Source organism: Lissotriton helveticus, chromosome 6, assembly GCF_964261635.1.
Source record: "Lissotriton helveticus chromosome 6, aLisHel1.1, whole genome shotgun sequence".
NCBI classification, from domain to species: domain Eukaryota; kingdom Metazoa; phylum Chordata; class Amphibia; order Caudata; family Salamandridae; genus Lissotriton; species Lissotriton helveticus.
This window is the reverse complement of record NC_136067.1, coordinates 1,915,451,425-1,915,470,394: the sequence shown is the minus strand read 5'-3', so window position 1 is coordinate 1,915,470,394 and position 18,970 is coordinate 1,915,451,425. Positions and strand designations below refer to the sequence as shown.

The 18,970-nt window shown below is 43.5% G+C and overlaps 1 protein-coding gene across 1 annotated transcript in view; it reads right to left on the bottom strand.

The window, feature by feature from the left end:
- Positions 1 to 18,970, bottom strand: part of LOC144762934 (xanthine dehydrogenase/oxidase-like) — a 575,825-nt gene that overhangs the window by 323,752 nt on the left and 233,103 nt on the right. Inside the window, exon 14 of the mRNA XM_078648235.1 lies at positions 8,136 to 8,320. Within this exon, the coding sequence (XP_078504361.1) occupies positions 8,136 to 8,320 (185 nt within the window). The remainder of the gene's footprint in view (positions 1 to 8,135; positions 8,321 to 18,970) is intronic.

The window sequence follows — 18,970 nt, the reverse complement described above, 5'->3', positions numbered from 1 at the left end:
AAGTGGAAGTGGATTTGCGTGTTGTCAGCATCCGTTGGAAGCTTGCTGGCCCCTACGCAAGGACAGACTAGTGGCATCCTAGATGCTGACAAGACACAAGTGGGATGAACTTGAGAGATGCAACATTACTGCGAATGTGGACTGTTGGGCTGATCCAATGCTGACTTTTGAGTTGCAATCGATAAGGAATGATTGATCCCGTTGTAGCACAGATCTAGAAGTACTTCCCCCAATGTCCGAGACATTCAAGAAGCATTGTGGTGGCAACTGCATTGCATGCCATGGACAAGTCAAGAAGTGTCAAGGAAGTGTTTTATACTCAACCAGAGTGTAGAAGCTACTCCCTCATATTGGCTAGTCCAACTTTGATGCTCCTCGCAGGGATGAAATATAAATTGGTGGTCATGGAGAAGGTGTTTAGTTTTCCATACTAGAAAATTATCAAGACAAATTAGAAGAATAGAGAATATTTTAATAAATACAATTATACCAGAATGACAAAAATCCAATCAATGGAACTGAAGATATGCAATTTAAATTTTTTTGTGAAAAATCGCTCCTAAAATCACAAAGTGCCACTTGTCACGCTAGACGTAGGTGAAGTTACAAATTCAGTCCGATCACAAAGAAGTGTTGGTCAGATAGAGAGCAGGTTAGTCCAGTTGAAAAGTTAACTTCTAAGTCTGGTGCGAAGAGTTTGTTACTGACCTTCAACAGGATCCTCCAGCCGGCCTGCTCTGTACGCTACAGTGACTACCATCTGCAACTTTCTCCCTGCTCTTCACAGCCCTTCCACCGCAAACTGAACTCTTCGCGTGGACTTTAGAAGGTAGCTTTTTCAGCGGGATCCGGCCTGCGCTCCATCGCAATTGGCCTGATCTTGTGACTTTCACTGGTCTTGCATTACCAGATAACCATGAGTGGCGCTTTGTACTTTTAGGCACTTAACTAACTTATGCCTACTACTCCTGCTGGGGTACAGGCCATCAAACCACGACTCTCCAGCAGCCTCTGTCCTGAGCTTTCCTTTCACTCTGACTCCAGGTGTAAACCATTTCCTTGCAGTCAACCTTGAGGCCTCGGCACTAGGTGTTTCTTGGCCTTCCTCTTTTACTTTTCCCTATGGGGTTCCAGGTCAGGGAATCCTTGTGGTGTTTGATGTGGGCTTGCGGAGGGTGTGAACTATCCTTTTCATGACTTCTTCATAAGCAGGGAGTTGAAAAGTCTGCTGCCAAAGGTCATTGTTGCTGATGGTGTTTGGCCAGCGGACTTGGAGGATTTTCCTCAGGCAGGTGTTAATGAAGGTCTGGATTTTTGTTGGTGGAGGTCGCTGTTGTCCTCTAAGTTTGGTTTGCTGCTTTAGGAGCTTGGAGCTCCAGAGGTTCTTTCGCTGAATGAAGAAAACCCTTGCCCTGCCGATTCTTGCCTTCACGTTGGCATCTATGCCGCCCGCTTGTCTATGACACTGCCCAGGTAGGTTTTGGCCATAACCTCTACCAGTGTATTGCCTGCAAGAGTGACTGCAGTTGTGCTGGCTGGCAAAGCCATCAGGATCATGGTTTTTCCCCAGTGAGGCCAAGTTGTGCTGATGTCGCTGCCACCTTGTTGGTCTTCTCTTGCATCTGCAGATGTGTACGCCAGGTCACCTGCAAAGCCCAGGTTGTTGAGCTGCGTGCAAGGTGTCCATTGGATCCCATTTCTTCTCCTTCCTGTGGAAGTCTTAATGATCCAGTTTATGGATGACTCTGTTGAACGCATTGCCTGGGGTTGATAGAAGAGTTATCCCTCTGTAATTTACCCAGTTAATCAGGTCACTTTTCTTGGGGATCTTAAAGAGATATCCCTCCGTCCAGTCAGATTGCAGCTTTTCCTCTTCCCAGATCCTTCAACACATGGCGCAGAGCATGTCTACTGATGTTTCAATGTCTGCCTTCAGTGCCTCTGCAGGAATATTGTTGGGTCATACCGCCGTCCCATTTCTCAGATGTTTGATGGTTTGCCGTAATTCTTCCTTGTTTTGTCTGCTGAAGTCAATTGGCAAGTTTGGCAAGTCCTTGTCAGCTGGTTATATGTCTGGTGGAGACTAAAGCATGGGCTGGTTCAAAAGTTCTTCAAAGTGCTCCACACACCTTTGTTGTTGGCCTTTGTTACATTTGATTGTCTTCCCAGCTTTGTATCTAATAGGTCTTCTTGGATTGCTGTATATGCCAGAGAATGTTCTTGTTATGTTGTAGAGTTCTTTCAAGATTCCATGGCTTGCTGATCCGCTTGTCTGCTCTTTACTTCCTTGTTGATTTTTGTGAATACGCCTATAGCTTATGTTTTTCTGTTCTTGTTGGGCTGTGGTTGACTGCAGCTCTCTTTTCCTTTCTCTCTTGGATTTTGTGCTGAATTTCAGTGGAGATCTATTCTTTATGCTGGTGTTTCATGGGACCCATTACCTTCTGGCAGGCTGATGTCACTGTTTGTCTCTCAATGAATTTCTACTGGGTCTCAGTCATCCTCAAGTTCTTGCAGGATTTGGAACCTTGTTACTGAGAGTGACTGAGTATTCAATCCCTTTCTGTGAATATTAGAGGAGGGTGGTGTTATATCGCGGATGTTGGTTTGTCGATTCCATCCATACTTTCTTCAGCTTTAGCCTAGCCACGACAAGGTGATGGTCTGAAGCCACATCTCCACTTCTCCCATTACTCCAACATCCTGCAGGGACCTCAGGAACTTCTTGTCAATTCAGACATGGTCGATCTGGTTCTCTATTGAATGGTCTGGTGAAACCCATGTCACCTTATGTATTCTTTTGTGTGGGAATACACTACAGCCTATCAGTAGACTATTCAGGGCACAGAGATCTGCAAGTCTTTCACCATTCTCTTTCATGTCGCTAAGGCCATGGTTGCCCATGACTTCTTTGTACCCAGTGTTGTTGCTTTCATTCTAGTCCCCAAGTATGGTGATCTCTCTCTCAAGGCATTTCTCCAAGATTAACTAGAGTCTGTTGTAAAATTGTTCTTTTTCCTCTTTTTTGCTGTCATTTGTGGGTGCACAGGGGATAACATTCATGTTGTCATCATTTTCTCTGTGCAGAAAGTTGCTGTGATGATTCTGGGACCGTGGGCTTCCCATTCAATCAGAGCTCCGTTGGCTACTTGTGTTAGCATCAATGCTACTCCCTGAGTATGTGAGACATTCTCTTCCTCGTGTCCAGAATACAGAAACATTCCTCCAGGATCCAGTCTTTTCAGTCTGGACTGTGTCCATCTGGTCTCGCTGATGTCAAGCAGGACAACGTTTTTTTTTTATCTCTCCTGTTACTTGGGCTGTCTTGCCTGTCGCATACATGGTCCTCACATTCAATGTCCCAAAGGTGATAGTCTTGGCCGAAAGCAGGTGGATCGACTTTGTGGCTTCATCACAAGGCATCATAACTCTCAAGGCTGGGATGTCTTTTGGTTGACATTTCTGTAGCTAAGAGCTTTTTACATGATGGGGTAGCTGACCACACATATAACTCCCCTCCTTTCGCAGCTGAGCTTGGCACCGACCATGGCAGAGTTTTGAGGCGCTATACTCACCTTAAATCTTTGAAATTGCATATCTTTGGTTCTACTCATTGGATTGTTGTCATTTTGGTATCAAATAATGTATTAAATGTGTGTGGGATTTTTCTTGAATGGTATTTTTGTTTTATTACTGTTTGTGTGCAGCATAAATACTTTACATTGCATCTCAGATAAGCCTGACTGCTTTTGTGTCAAGCTACCAGAAGGTTAAGCACAGGTTAATTATGTGACTTTTGTGGTTCACCCTGCCCAGGATTTTGACTGTTGCTTGAGTAGGGTTTCACCCCCCTCAACCAACAGCCCAATTGTTCACAGAGATGATGTTGATTCTGTGGATGGGGGTGATGCTGGTGAGGGGTGTCATGAAGGGATTGAACAGGGTGGGGCTGCGTGAGGCTCCTTGAGCCTGTTAGGAAAGAGCAAATTCAGTGTGGTGTGGGTCTTTGAATGATGGCTTCATGCAGTCATTTGCAAAGGAAGAGGTGGTAGATGAGTTCAAAGGGTGAGGAAAGGTCAGTAAGATGAGAGATGCAGGTCACCTTTACCCATGCTCATCCAGATGTCGTCCTTGGCAGCAATGATGAAGGTTTCTGAACTGTGGTTGGACGTGAATCCAGATTGATTGGTGTCAAGGAGGTGGTCATCCTTGAGGGGAGGTGGTCGTCCTTGAGGGGAGGTGGCTATATAAATATGCTCTCATCTTTAAAATATGGGTTTCCATGTGATCCCTGCCCAGGTCGATTTTTTATTTTAGCAGCAGAGCTCTCTATCCGGAACCCTCATCACATTAAGTAACTTGTCCATTGGTTCAGCTATTGTACCTAAGACAAGAAAACAAGCAATAATATGTCCACTTTTAAAGAAACCTACAGCTGATCCTAAGCTGCTCACGACCTGTAGGCCTACCTTCTTATTGCCTGTCCCCTCCAAAGTATTGGAAAATGTTATTGAATTCCAACTTTGAAGCTACCTAGATCAGGTTTACTGGATGTGGACAGGCTTCGTATGTCTCTGGTCCAGAAAGGTTCGGGGGGAGTGGTCTTTTGGACCTGTCTGCTGCATTCAAGACTGTGTCCCATTCGATTCTTATCAAACATCTCCATAATGTAAGATTCTGTTACCATGTATCGAACTTGATAGTAGCTTTTCTAACTGATAGTTCCAGATAGCATCTTGGGGTCCTATACATTTAAGCCAATAATGAGGACTCAAAGCAAACCACAGGGATCGACCCCAAGCCTGACACTTTTTAATATTCATATCTCCTCTTTGGTTGAGCTTGTCCTTTTTGATTGGCCTAAAAATTGGATCATATGCTAGCTGCACTCAGATTATTGTGATATAATACCTTAACTAAAGGTACTACATTGCCTCCAAATCTAGAAGAAGATCGTCTTCAGATGTCTGCATTTGGTTCATCCAATGGAGGGGGGCTTGGTTATTTTGATAGTATGACTGCTACTTACTGTTCAGGATGTCAATTGCACTTTGCGGAGTTGCTCCTATGGCCTTTCCATGAATAAATGCAATAAAACTAGGGGCCATGTGTTTGACTTTCTCCCTAATAGGACATGGAATGAACTACCAATTTCTATTAAACCTGAAGTAAGCTTCACTATCTTTGAAAAAAAGCTGAAAAAGCTTAAGATATGGCTCTTTGCTCCGTTGTAGACTTTGTTTATCTTTTTTACCCTCTGGTATCTAACAGTGTTATTTACAGCAGCAGGAATATTAGTGTGCATTACAAATTAATATACATCAATACATACAAACCTTCATTCTCAAAAAAATTTCACCTCCATTGATTTCAGTGGGATCATGCACAAAGATACTCAATCTCACCCTTCTTGGAGGTTCAAAAGGTTGAGAGGTATGATCTTAGCACAGGTGTCATCCAATGCAAAATAGATACATTTATCCCACAACATTCCTCTCTCTGCCTAAAAATATATCTTCTTTGAACTGCTTCGTACCACCTACTGGACACACATCTCTTTTCACAAGCTGATTGATGGGTTACTAATATGAGCATTTTGGTCCTTCCACACACAATGCTGAAATCTCAGTATTCCCTGAAAAATTAAGCAATTTGATTTGTTGAATGCTTGGGAAGTTCTGAGTTTTTACCACTCAATCTCAGACAGAAATACTAGTGGTTGTTCCTTCTAGTCCAACGTAGAAATCATATGGATCTCTTTGACGTGCTGACAAATACATTCACTTCAACTGAGTAAACTCCCAATTTACAAGTTTAGCTCCCCAGACATTACTTGCACGTGTCAGTGCTTGGAGTTATGCTCTGCCTACAATTTTTCTTCATGTAGTACTATACAAAGAATATGAATCTAATATCATCAACCAACTTTATGGCTCTGAATGTGGGACTTTGATGCTGAAGCTAGATATATCTCCTTCTCCTACAGAAACTGAATGGATAAGACTCTGGTTTATCAACATTGGCAGTGATGGGATAGAAAAACTAAATATATATGCTGAAGGGAGGAGGCTTGTAACACTTGGAAAAAATTGCTAAGTAAACATTGAATAAAGCGTCCAAATTTTGCATGCTAAATGTACACGCACACCCAGTGATTTAAAAAGTCTGTAAACAGAATGGTTATATTCAGGTCCTGAGTACTAATATGACAAAGAGCTACATATATGCCTATAATGTGTTTAATAAAGACTCAGAACTTCATTTTGTGTTATTTGGAGGGGCTAATCCCAGAAATAACTATCTAGGAAAATTACTTCAACTCAAGAGCATGTGTCAGAGGCAGAGAAAAAGATTCTAATGTATGAGACTGTGAACAGATAAAGAGGCTGGATCCGCCCTATGCAGTGTTATTTTGCCTAAACCTTCAACATCAATTAAAATTGGTCTAGCGATCATTAGACCATTGGAATGTTAAGAGCTTCAATGCAAACAATGGTGTGACTCAGGTCAACAATGTCTGTAACAGACCTACTGCTCCAACATTCTAGTGATTATTTTTCTATTTCTCCCGTTTTTAATTTAAAACATTCTAACCTCAGTGAGTGGAATGTTATATAAGGAATAAAGGGATGTATGTCGTTACAACGCATGCTATTACAACGCATGCCTTTACGACGCAAGTTTTACAACGCAAGTCGTTACGACTTGCGTTGGGGGGCGCTGGATAGTGAATAGTTTAATTTACTATTCCAACTCCAGTCCCCGTGGATAGTAGGGAAGGTGTTGGATAGTAATAAAACTATTCCCTATCCTAGAGCGCCCCCCAGCACAATGCGTTGTAATAACTTGCGTTGTAAAAGTTGCGTCGTAATGGTAGTGCGTTGTAAAAGTTGCGTTGTAAAGGATGTTCCCCGGAATAAAGTAACTCCGCTGTATGTTATAGGGATATTGCAAGTCACCAAGGAGTTCCATAACCATACTGAGGAACGCGGCAGAGGGCGGAGTTCCTTTATAAGATTATGGAACTCTGAAGTGACTTGCGATATCCTTATCATGTACACAAGGGGTACTTTATTCTATATGGTACATGGTCACACATTAGGTTTCACATAGACCACTGCAAATCTTGGCGAGAAGCTCTTTCATATGAAAGAGGGAGTATGTTTGAAAATATAAAGAATAAAAATAAAACCCTCTAAGCAACATTAAACGCATCAAAAACCTGTTAGTTATTTGTTGCAAACAGATATTAGAAACAGTTCAATACAATCACTTTTTTTTGTTTTAAAAAAAGCTGCACTAGCTTGGAATGTCCCAAAAAATGCAGAAAGATTCTAGCTTTTCTCTAACAATAAAAGGAGTGCAAAAAATAGACATGTTCTCTCTGCTTTTTATTGTAAGCTAAAAAACGGAGCAGAAGAAAGAAAAGCAACCTTCCTTTGCATTTCTTTAAACAGCTGCTTCAATTATGCTCCATGACCTCACCTGCCTTTCACCTCGGCTGCTGGTTCTGTGACGTCAGAGCTCGACTGTGAGAACTTACATTAGCAAGCCTTATATAACCGACAGCATGATATAATGCAATGTTATTAAATAGGAAATTGTGCATAAAAGTTACATCCAGAAATGACCGATTAACAGTGGCCATTCTGATATTTGGCACCTAGTTGTGAGGTTTTTAGATAAATGTGCAGAACACTGGGGGGGTTTGGGTAACTGTGACCAATTATATCTTACATACTGTATTTGAGTAGACTGGACTACTGCCCTAACTTGCTGACTTGTTACTATGACATAATTGTTTTGTAAATTGTTTTAATTGATCTAAACAATGAGGCACTGAATACAACTGAATTGACTTTGGGCTGTGACCCATTTGTCCATGTGGGTAATCTTTTTTTTTTTAAGGCAAAAATCCCTTATTTATTGTGCTTGCAAGTAATAGCTTCACTGGCCTTAACCACAGACTTTAAAAGGAGAACCTATTTTAAAAATAAAATACATTGACATGTTTCGGCCCATTCTAAACTCACTTGCTTGATTTAAATGTAGGACAAGAGCTCACTTTATGCATTTTTATAATTGCTTTCAGACTGTACTGGTGCCACAGCATTACAAGCTTACTATATGCATACCTTCCAATGAGGGCTGTACATGTCTTCTTTGCAAGGACTGTCACAGCAGCCATTCCTCCATAACTGAGCTCCATCTCCTCCACCTGGCTGCTTCCTTCTTTGAAACGCACCCGCATGGCAGAAGTGACGATGGCTATGTCGTCCTCACGACGCGAAGCTTGTTTGAAGGCTGAGAAAAACTCCAACTGCAAATCAAAAGGAACACAACATTACATGTGCAAAATATGTTGAATCAAAGATTAACATTATGAGATATATGTGTCTCGCTTATTGGCTATTGTGCTTTTTCATGTTGAGCTACTCTCAAACTTAAAAGTTTGAGAGTAGAAAAAAACAACACTGATCCTGGTCAGTAAGTAAATGCAAGTGCGGTGCATAACATGTGTGGATATAGAAACTGGTTAAACTGAACTTTTGAACACATCAAACATGCACAACCCTTGCAGTTCACATCATTGGGTCAGCTCATTTTTTTATCATCACCACAAACATATGCCTTAACTGCATACGGGCAAGCAGCAATGGGGCTGTGGATATTTTTCCCAGGTATGGGTAAGAATTACTTATGCTGTGATGCTGCTAGATGAGGTGTGCTGATCAGAGCACACTGTATGTAGAATAACTATCCAACCTGCCATTGTTTCAAGCGTTACAAAAGGGGGTGGTGATGGACGGAGCATCTGAACCAATCAAACACTCACACCCAGTCAAAAGATCTGGGTTTGATCCATCACCGTTCTTTAGCCCACTCTGCCACCCCAGTTCACACATGGCTATATGCAAATCAGTCTGACTCTGTGCCTCATGGGAACAGTCCAGCCCGAACTGCCAAGCCATGCCTTCCCTGGACCGGAAACAAGCTTCCGAGGACCGGTTTCTGGCATTACAGCCGTCTTCAGCCCGGCTTGCTTGAATCCAGTGGCAAAGTGAGCAAGGGACTCACGTATGAGCATACCCTGCCACACTTATGGCGGCCAAAGCGGTACAAAAGGGGGTGATGATGGACGGAGCATCTGAACCAATCAAACACTCACACCCAGTCAAAAGATCTGGGTTTGATCCATCACTGTTCTTTAGCCCACTCTGCCACCCCAGTTCAGACATGGCTATATGCAAATCAGTCTGAACCTGTGCCTCATGGGAACAGTCCAGCCCGATCTGCCAAGCCATGCCTTCCCTGGACCGGAAACAAGCTTCCGAGGACCGGTTTCTGGCATTACAGCCGTCATCAGCCCGGCTTGCTTGAATCCAGTGGCAAAGTGAGCAAGGGACTCACGTATGAGCATACCCTGCCACACTTATGGCGGCCAAAGCGGTACAAAAGGGGGTGGTCCCATGCTCTCCACACCACTGGAGTCAAGCTATCCTGGCTGAAGACGGCTGATAGCCAGAAACCGGTCCTAGGATGCTTGATTCCGGTCCAGGAAAGACATGGCTTGGCAGTTCGGGCTGGACTGTTCCCATGAGGTACAGGGTCAAGGCTGATTTGCATATGGCCATGTCTGAACTGGGGTGGTGTGGAGTGCAAAAAAACGATGGATTTAGGCCCAGATCTCTGTACTGGGGTGAATGTATGACATTGTTCTGCATTCTGTCCATCAACTGTTGTTTTGCAGTTGTTTCAAGCGTGGATGGTGCCCATTGTGGATTGTTAAACTGTGTGTTTTGGAGGTTAACGTTTGTTTTCAAATGTACTTGTGATAGAGCAAGATTTCGCATCGCGACTTGCTCGATTCATGAACCTCGAACCTGTCGTAACATCATAAAAAATGTACGTTTTACTAATCTCGTTATTTTGGATATGCATGAAAGGTAGCGAAGCTTGCCTATGTGTTTTACTGATATAAATAATAATTGTGTCTAAAATGGCCGCTGCTTGCATTTCTGTTTCTGCGCATGCGTGAGACATAGTCACGAGGTATGACGCAGTCAGAGTTTGAGAGGGAAAGGGTGCGCATGCGTAATAGCAATAAGATGGCTGTGCTTCTGATAACGTGGTGAAGCTGTGTGCTGCTGCTCCTGTGAACTTGTTCGTTGCCCTCATTCACTAATGCATAGTATATTTTTATAATGATGAAACTAAAGTACGAAATTATGACATGTAATACGTTCATTTATTTCTATGTGCTAATTTGTTTTCGCTTACTTTTCATGTATCCTCAGCACTGAGGGGTGATGGGGCTGGGGAGTCCATCTTGGAGGGCAGCATCGCGCATGATCAGCCGTGGCGAGGTGGCATTGAAACCAAGCCAAAGAAGGTTGCTGCCAGAGCCTGCATGGGAACATGCACCTTCACCCAGCAAAAGCATCTAGATTGTACCATATTGTAACACATTGTATTTCTTTCCATTGTATTCACTGCGGCTTCTCGTGGGAACCCCAATCTTGCTAGGCGGCACCTTAGGATGCTAAATAGGTCTTACAATACTCTGTTCTGATTGGTGTGTTAACCAAATCCTACCTTAGAACCAATCGAAATTTGGGGATTCTGACACTTTGCAACATTTGGGGGTCGTACACTGCCCAAAAACAGTATATCTACCCTGGGTTCACCTAGGGAAATTGTCCGACTTGTCTGAATAGCTGACCTGTCACTGACCCAACGCACTCAATAGGTGACTTGAAGATACAGAGTACTGCGGAGCACTCTGTCAGAATTTGACCATAGACTAAGGTTTTACTAAACCTTAAAAGTGCTGGCGGAGCACTTTGCTGGGAGTTCGCTGACCCAATCGGGGTTCTGATCGATAGCTGCAGAGAGGGTGGAGCGCAGGCGTTGCTTCCAAACTGCGGGTGCTGGTCGTGTCCTGGTGGTCCTGTCCTGATCCTAATCTGAGGGTTTCCTGTCCTGCCCTGGGTGTCCATTCTACACCTGCTGTCCATTGAGGGGTATCCTTCCTTGAGGGTTTCCTGTCCTTAACTGACCCGTGGCCAGGGTTGGTTTTCACACCAGTCTAGGTAAATATCGCTCTGAAACTCTTGAAACTGCACCTTTCTATTTTCTGTCTTTGCTTCAATAAGGACATATCTTTGCACATGAAAAGTTTTCCATGCTTTCCGCAACTCATTGCATCTCATGAAACATATGCATTTATTTTCATAGCGTGTTCCTATGTTACCCTACCTTTTAGAAATCATTTTCGCCATTACAATTTGCAACTTCCTGTTATGGTCTCTAATTTTCTCCCATAAATATCACTAAAGAAACTGTGAATTTAGCCCAGTAGCTCTCTTAGTTTGTATCCTGTTGCATTAGCATTTTTCCATAAATGATTGCCCTTATAGTTCTTCTATACAGCTATGTACTCTTTGCAAATTTGATTTTAGACTGTCTCCTCGTAGTGGAGTGTATGTTCCAAAGAAATTTAAATCTGAGATAAAGCTTTTAAAACTTCTCAGTTGTCCGTGGTCATTTCATGAAATAAATCACAGGTTTACATGTTGGGTTTGTATTTTGCTGCCTTTCCTTTTACAGCTAGCTCCCTGATCCATTGTGGTCATAGGTACCCGTAACAGTGGATGGTAAGTTGGGTACACTAGAAAATAGAAAAGGAACTCACAATTATTGGTAGAAGATTGTGACGTCATCCGATCAATGTGTATATGGTGAATTGGAATATATGGGCCCGAAGCCAGAAGGTGGCGAAATTATTGGTCGGGTGACCCGCGATCTCTAGCAGTAATTTTCTGGTAGCATCGAGGATGGTTAGGGAATAGTTAAAGGTTAGGTAGGACTAGTTAGTCTAGCTAAGTCGGAAGCTGCTAACAAGAGTGGGCAATTCGGGTGATCTGATCACTCGCTCGAAAGGTTTACTTTGAAAAATTATGAAATGTTTTAAATTTGTTATTCTTGTTATTATACTGGTATATGTATTAATCCATTCGTACGTAAAACGTTTTTTATGTTGTTAGGAATCCCCGGGGAATTGAATAGCGAGTGGTGAATAGAATCCACTTGCTCTGAGGTCATTTGCTCTAAGGAAGGTTGGTGCAGGTTAGGCAGAACTGGAAGCACTAACTAGGGTTTTTCTGAATGTATGTTTGAATAAATGTTAGCAACGAGGTTCATTGGCAAAATTCCTATTGTGGCGTAACCTAGTAAGGGTCACATCGGAAGAGTAGCAGGTTCATCGGAGCTTGGGTGAAGGCAAAGGGGTCCGCTGGGGAAACCTTAGACTCGGATATATCACAGAAGAGTGGATGAGTCTGGGGGAGTAGCAGGTTCTTCAATGCTAGCGTGAAGGGTAGGCAGAGAAGACCTATCAGTAGTGAGTGAAAAGTAAATGGAAGTAGTTTACTTGCAGTGAAAATTTCTTTCCTGTCTAGACACTTGAGCACAGTGGCGAATGTGTATTTGTTGTAAAATAACCAAGCACTAAGCACTTTAGAAAGTAAGAAGGTTTCCGTTACCTTGTAAAAGAGGGAGTCAGTCGCGAAGCTGCTCTGATGTCACTCCGTGCCGCGCTGGGATTGGTAGAAGCAGCGGGCGGGTAGCGGGCTGGAATTGTAAAGGAGGGGTGAGCACCGAAGCGTGAGAACTGTCTCGCGAAAGGGCCGCGCACCCATTGGTCGAAAAATATTTGAACTCGTGCAATTTATTGGCCGCACGAAAATAAAAGACGCATTTGGATTGGGAGTGACTTGTAAACAAAGCCGCTTGCAGAAATCGTATGTGGCACACGTATACTCCGGAGACTAGACCCGATCCAAGATACCTAGGGTTTGGAAAAGATCAGTGGAAGACTAATAGATACGACATTATGTACGGAAATAAGAGAAAATTGTCCCTTGTAAATAAAGTAAAGAATTACTTCAAAAAAGACAAGCCGATTAAAACTAGAGAAGGTGTCGTCATTCCACCACCGAATACTCCCGCATCTTTCATGATGTTCGATAAAGGGTACAACACATGTGTATGGTTGGAAAATTGGGCGGAATACACGAAAGATGACGGAGTATTGGCTTTTCCGTTAGATGGAACATTTAACAGCAGAATTCTATTCAATTTGAGAACCCGAATGAATGATTTACATCCCAGACCTAGATTAACGCAATACGAAGCACTAGAGGAATGGGAGATTGAGGCTTTTGAGAGGGACAAGCCCCGAATGGATAAGGGGTTAACAAAATTTTATCCAAAGTTGAAGCAGGAAACCCGAGCCAAAAAGATGAAACAGTGGAGACAAAATATGATTGTAGAAGGACTGTTTCCAATGATGCCAGTGAATGATCCTCCTGGGGGGGAAAAGAAGACAGAGAAGGGCAAACATTGGGTGCCTATTGGAGAGTCGGATGATGAATTGTTAGACGATATGTTTATGAGAAGTCCGCCTCCTTACAATGAAAGAAATAGACCTTGCAGTGAAGGGGATAATTCTCGAAGACCTCATCTCCAGGATGAGGCCAGATCTGCCAGTGTAGGAGGGGGTTGCCTCATACCTCCCTATACCAAGAGTTTAGGTCCTGTAGATACAAGAGATCTTTATCCAAGAATACCAGCTAGTGGGGATGTAAGATACTCCCGTGAAAGAGACTTTTTCTCGAAACCTCCCTACGAAGGTGAGGCCAGACCATCAGGTTCAGGAGTTCCATTCTTACAGCCTCTATATGAAAAGGAACCAAGATCCCTAGGTACAGGAAGTTTGTTCCCAAGGCCTAATTATGGCGAAGGACCCAGTGAGACACATCCCACCGCCCCAAGTTATGCTCCCACTCTGACCCCGCAGGTGTTACATGACAAAACCTTAGAGAGAATATTGGAAGAAAAGGAGCGGGAGGTTCTAGCAAAACAGAGAGCTGAGATCATTCAGAAAATCTCCCGGTTGAATACCAGTCCTGAAGCCTTGACAATCCCAGTAACTATCGGACCGGTGGTTCCGTTGTATGGGGACCGTGAAGGGAGTCCGAAAACTCCAGTCATTACTCCCGTCATAGCACAGCCCAGACCAGAACCCTTAATCGTAGATGAACAGACGAGCGAGTGCGAGTCTGAAGTCTCACTATTGGATCTGCCTATTAGGAATACAGGGAAAAGGATGCAGAAAAAACATAATCCTTTCAATGCGAGGGAGATTCAAATGGAATCGACTTCGGGTACTAAGAGTGTCACACCAATGACTCCGGAGGAAATCGAAAGATGGAGTCAAGAATTAGAAAAACAAATTCCGCAGACGAAACCTTTAAATCTCTACAAATTGAGAGTAGAAATAGAAGAACTAATGGCAGGAAACGTAGGATTAGACCGATTAAGTACTTACTCTGAAGAAGAGCTGTTGTTCATTTGCAAAAGTCTTACCCGAAATGCCCGAGTACTTCATGAGAAATTGACAGACACTGCTGCTAGCATGGGAATAGATATTTCTAAATCGAAACCGTTGCAGAAACCGTACAGAGCAGATTTCTCTGACAAAGATTTAGAAAACCTGAACATGTCAGGGAAAAAGGCACAGGTCAAAGAATTATTGACGGTATTGCAGAAATGGGGAGATATCGAAAGATGGAAAGCCAGATGGGCTAGGAAAAAGGATGAGGCCAGGTCTAGGCAGGCAACTCCCGAATTTGTTCTAAAAGAAGCTGCCAAGCCAGAACAGTTATGCCCTATGCGCGAAGTGCCAGGTGGAAAATATGTACACGTTCCATGGTCCAGACAGGATATTGTGTCCTTTACTAATGACTTCCCAAAATTACGCGAGAAGCCCGTGGATTGGTACCGACAGGTAGAAAGGTTTGTAAAAGTACAAAAATGCCTGTGGGAGGACCTGGATGGGTTCTTCGACATAGTGGTCCCTGTAGATCTGTGGACCGAGTGTAAAATAGCCATAGCTTGGCCCAGTGAGGAATACGCGAGAGATGAAAAAACAGGGGAACCATCGAAGGAAGTAATGAGAAAATATGATCAGGTAATTCAGCATTTGAAGCTAAAAGTGCCCGCCTAGGAAACTGATTGGACCAAGATAGATAGAACCACGCAAGAAAGAGATGAGACAGTGCACTCCTTTTATGAAAGGCTGCTACAGGCGTTCAAAACATATAGTGGTATAGATAACATCGAGATGAAGGACATGACCCACTTCATTTACAGGTTTGTAAACGGTTTAAGACCCGAAATTTGTCAATGGATAAAAGATAATAAAATCTGTTGGCATACTAAAAAGATGGATGAGGTCCTACGGTACGCAAAGTACTGTGAGGACGAGATGGCAGAAAAGAAAAAGGCTCTCAAGGAGAAGGTGATGTGGGCTCAAGTAAAGCTCGCAGATCAGCAGGAAAAGCAGTTGAGCAAGATGAACAAAACTACCCCGAACCAAAGCTCTGGGGGTGGGGGTGGAGGAAAGCCCAGAGCGAAAATGAGTAGAGAGGAAGCCAAAAAGAAATTTCCTTGCCATCAGTGCGGGGAAATTGGACATTGGAGAGACGAGTGTCCCTATTTACAAACTGATAATGCCCAAACACCTGATTTAATTCCACAGACGCAGAATGAGAAACAAAGAAAAACCCAGCAGCAGGTAAAAACGATCCAAGTGCCCAGAGCGCCAAAACCTATTTTTAAAGGAAAATCACCACAGGGTGATGACGTAGAAATCTGGGGAGGCAATGAGAATAGAAATACAGCAACTTCGCAGTATCTACTGAATGACACTTTCTTCTGTGACGACCAGTACTGACGGGGCCTGAGAGGGGAGGACGAGGAGTGCGTACTTGGCGCCTCCTTGCCGGTGGACCAGTCAGGACCATACATTGAAGGAAAGGTTGATGGAAATGATGTCACCTTTCTGTTGGACACTGGTGCTACCCGTTCTACTGTAAGAACAGTGGACGTTCCAAACCTACCCCTCTCGGGAGGAGCAATCCAAGTAGTAGGAGTATCTAATCAACTGATTAGTACACCTGTTACAGAGCCCATGGAGATCTCAATTGGAAATAATTTTAAAGAAATGCACAGATTTGTCGTCTGTGATACTAGTCCGGTAAACTTACTGGGACGTGATTTGCTGTGCAAAATGAATTGTACCATCTTTTGCACACCAAAGGGCGTCGAAATTCAAACCCCAGATGAAGACGGTATCTACAAGCTAATGTTAATTAGACCTGACTCAGAAATAAAACGAATGACTATACAGGACTTACCTGAAGAACTCCAGCAGACAGTGAAACCAGAAGTGTGGGACTTTACAGGAAAGGATGTAGGATTAATGAAAAACGTAGACCCCATACAAATAGCCATGAAAGAAAATGCAGTTTACCCCAATACCAAGCCTTACAGAATGAGTGCAGAAGTGAGAGCAGGTGTTGCCATTGAAATACAGAAATTGCTAGAAGCAAACATAATACAGGAAGTGATGAGTAGTCCGTGTAACTCACCGATTATGGGCATCAAAAAGCCTAATGGCAAGTACAGAGTAGTTCAGGACCTGAGAAAGGTAAACAAGATAGTGGTTCCTTGCTGCCCTATTGTCCCGAACCCAGCAGTGATCCTGTATCAGATTCCCTGGGATGCTGAATGGTTCACTGTGATAGACCTATGTCATGCATTCTTTTCGATTCCGTTGCATCCAGACAGCAAATTTCTTTTCTCATTTGCTTTCAACAGTCACGTGTATGTCTGGAATAGGGTCCCCCAGGGGTACACAGAAAGCCCCTCTATCTTTAATCAGATCTTGAAAAAATGCCTTGAATCTTTAGTCTTACCTGGAAAGTCTGTTTTGGTCCAGTACATTGACGACCTATTGGTGGCGTCTAAAAGTCATAGGGACTGCGTGGTTGACACCATTGCCCTACTAAATCACCTGAGTGAAAAGGGACATAAAGTGGCCCCTGAGAAATTACAGTTCTGTTCGAAATCAGTGAAATATCTGGGACACCAGATAGAAAAAGGCATCAGAAAAGTCACCTCAGAGAGAGTCAGAATAATTCAAAATATGCAGTTACCCCGTACTCAGAAAGAAATAAGAATGTTCCTGGGAGTTGTAGGTTACTGCAGGCAATGGATTGTGGGATTCGCAGTCCTTGCAAAGCCTTTGATTCAAATGACAAAGAAAGGAGCAAAGGACCCAGTGGAATGGAATGACGAGAGCTTGACAGCTTTCACAAAGTTGCGTAATTGTCTGTGTACAGCCCCTGCTCTAGGGATGCCTGACTACTCCAAGGAGTTTGGCTTATTCTGTGACACTCGTGACAATTGTGCATTGTCAGTCCTGACTCAAGAGCATGGATTGACCAGAAGGCCTGTGGCATATTTCTCTGCCACTTTGGATCCAGTGGCTGCTGGATTACCTGGATGTCTGAAAGCAGTAGCTGCGACTTGCACCAGTTTAGAGCAAAGTGAGTCCATTATCATGGGACATCCGGTAACTGTGTATGTTCCACATGCAGTTGTGATCCTATTGACTCGTACCAAAACTCAGTATCTCACCCCTAGTCGGCTGACTAAATATGAGAGGATTCTCATGGGTGCTGCGAATATAGTCATCACCCGATGTAATATTTTAAACCCTGCCACTCTACTCCCTGACTCAATGGTGATGGAAGATAAGGGAGATAATGAGCATGACTGCATTGATCTAACAGAATTCAGTACTAAACCTCGCCCAGACATTAAAGAAACTCCTTTGCCTGTACACGACGAGGAATGGTTCGTGGATGGTTCATGCATGAGACATGAACTCGGAGGTCTAAGTGCTGCCTATGCTGTGGTCACATTAAACAAAATTGAGGAAGCATCTTATTTATTTGGAGTAAAGTCTGCACAAGTAGCCGAATTGATCGCCCTGATAAGAGCTTGCAAATTGGGAAAAGACAAGAGAATAACAGTGTATACTGACAGTCAGTACTGTTATGGGGTGGTGCATGACTTTGGCCAGTTATGGCTACAAAGAGAATTCCTGACTTCATCAGGTACCCCCATTCGAAATGAAAAAGTGGTTCAAGACCTTTTAGAGGCAATCCAGTTACCAAAAGAATTGGCAGTCGTCAAGTGTATTGCTCATAAAAGGGGCCTTGACCCTGTATCTTTGGGAAATGATTTTGCTGACCGGGTGGCAAAACAATGCGCCATGGATCAGATGCGAATAAATCCGAAGCGGGGTGGGGCTGGAAACAGCTGCCAACTTAGAATGTTTGAAGAAGTCCCTACATGGGATGAAGTGAGAGAATGGCAGCATGTGACGCCCTGGGAGGAGAAAGAGAAGTGGAAGGAACAAGGTTGTAGACCGAGACGTGAGGACGGTGTCATTGTGGGTCCGAATGGTATGCCTGTGTTACCCCGACACCTCCTTGTCCCAATGGCCAGATTGATACATGAGGGATCACACATTGGCAGGGACGCCATGGTTCTGGTGTTTCAACAGACTTGGTATAACAAGAAGTTCAGGAAGGTAGCAGAGTCCCTTTGCCAGAGGTGCTTGACATGTCAGCAGTTCAACGCTGGCAAGAGAACAGTAGTTGAACTGATGAAAATTGGGAGATCAGGAGGCCCCTTTGTGAGAATACAAATTGATTGCATTACCATGCCTCGTTGTGAGGGAAAACGATATGTCCTTGTCATCGTCTGCCTGTTTTCAAAATGAGTGGAAGCTTACCCGACCTCTCAATGTGATGCCATATCAGTAGCTAAAATGTTGCTAAGAGAATTGATACCGAGGTTCGGGGTTCCAGTCTTTATTGACTCAGATAGAGGCGGACATTTTCAGAATGAAATATTGGCTCAACTCTGTCAAGCATTTGGGATCACACAAAAGCTACACTGGAAATAGAGGATTGCTATGTCTGCATGAAGCTACCTACTTCTGTAGCTGAAGGCGTGACATACCATCACTTGCCCCTGACATATGGAATTT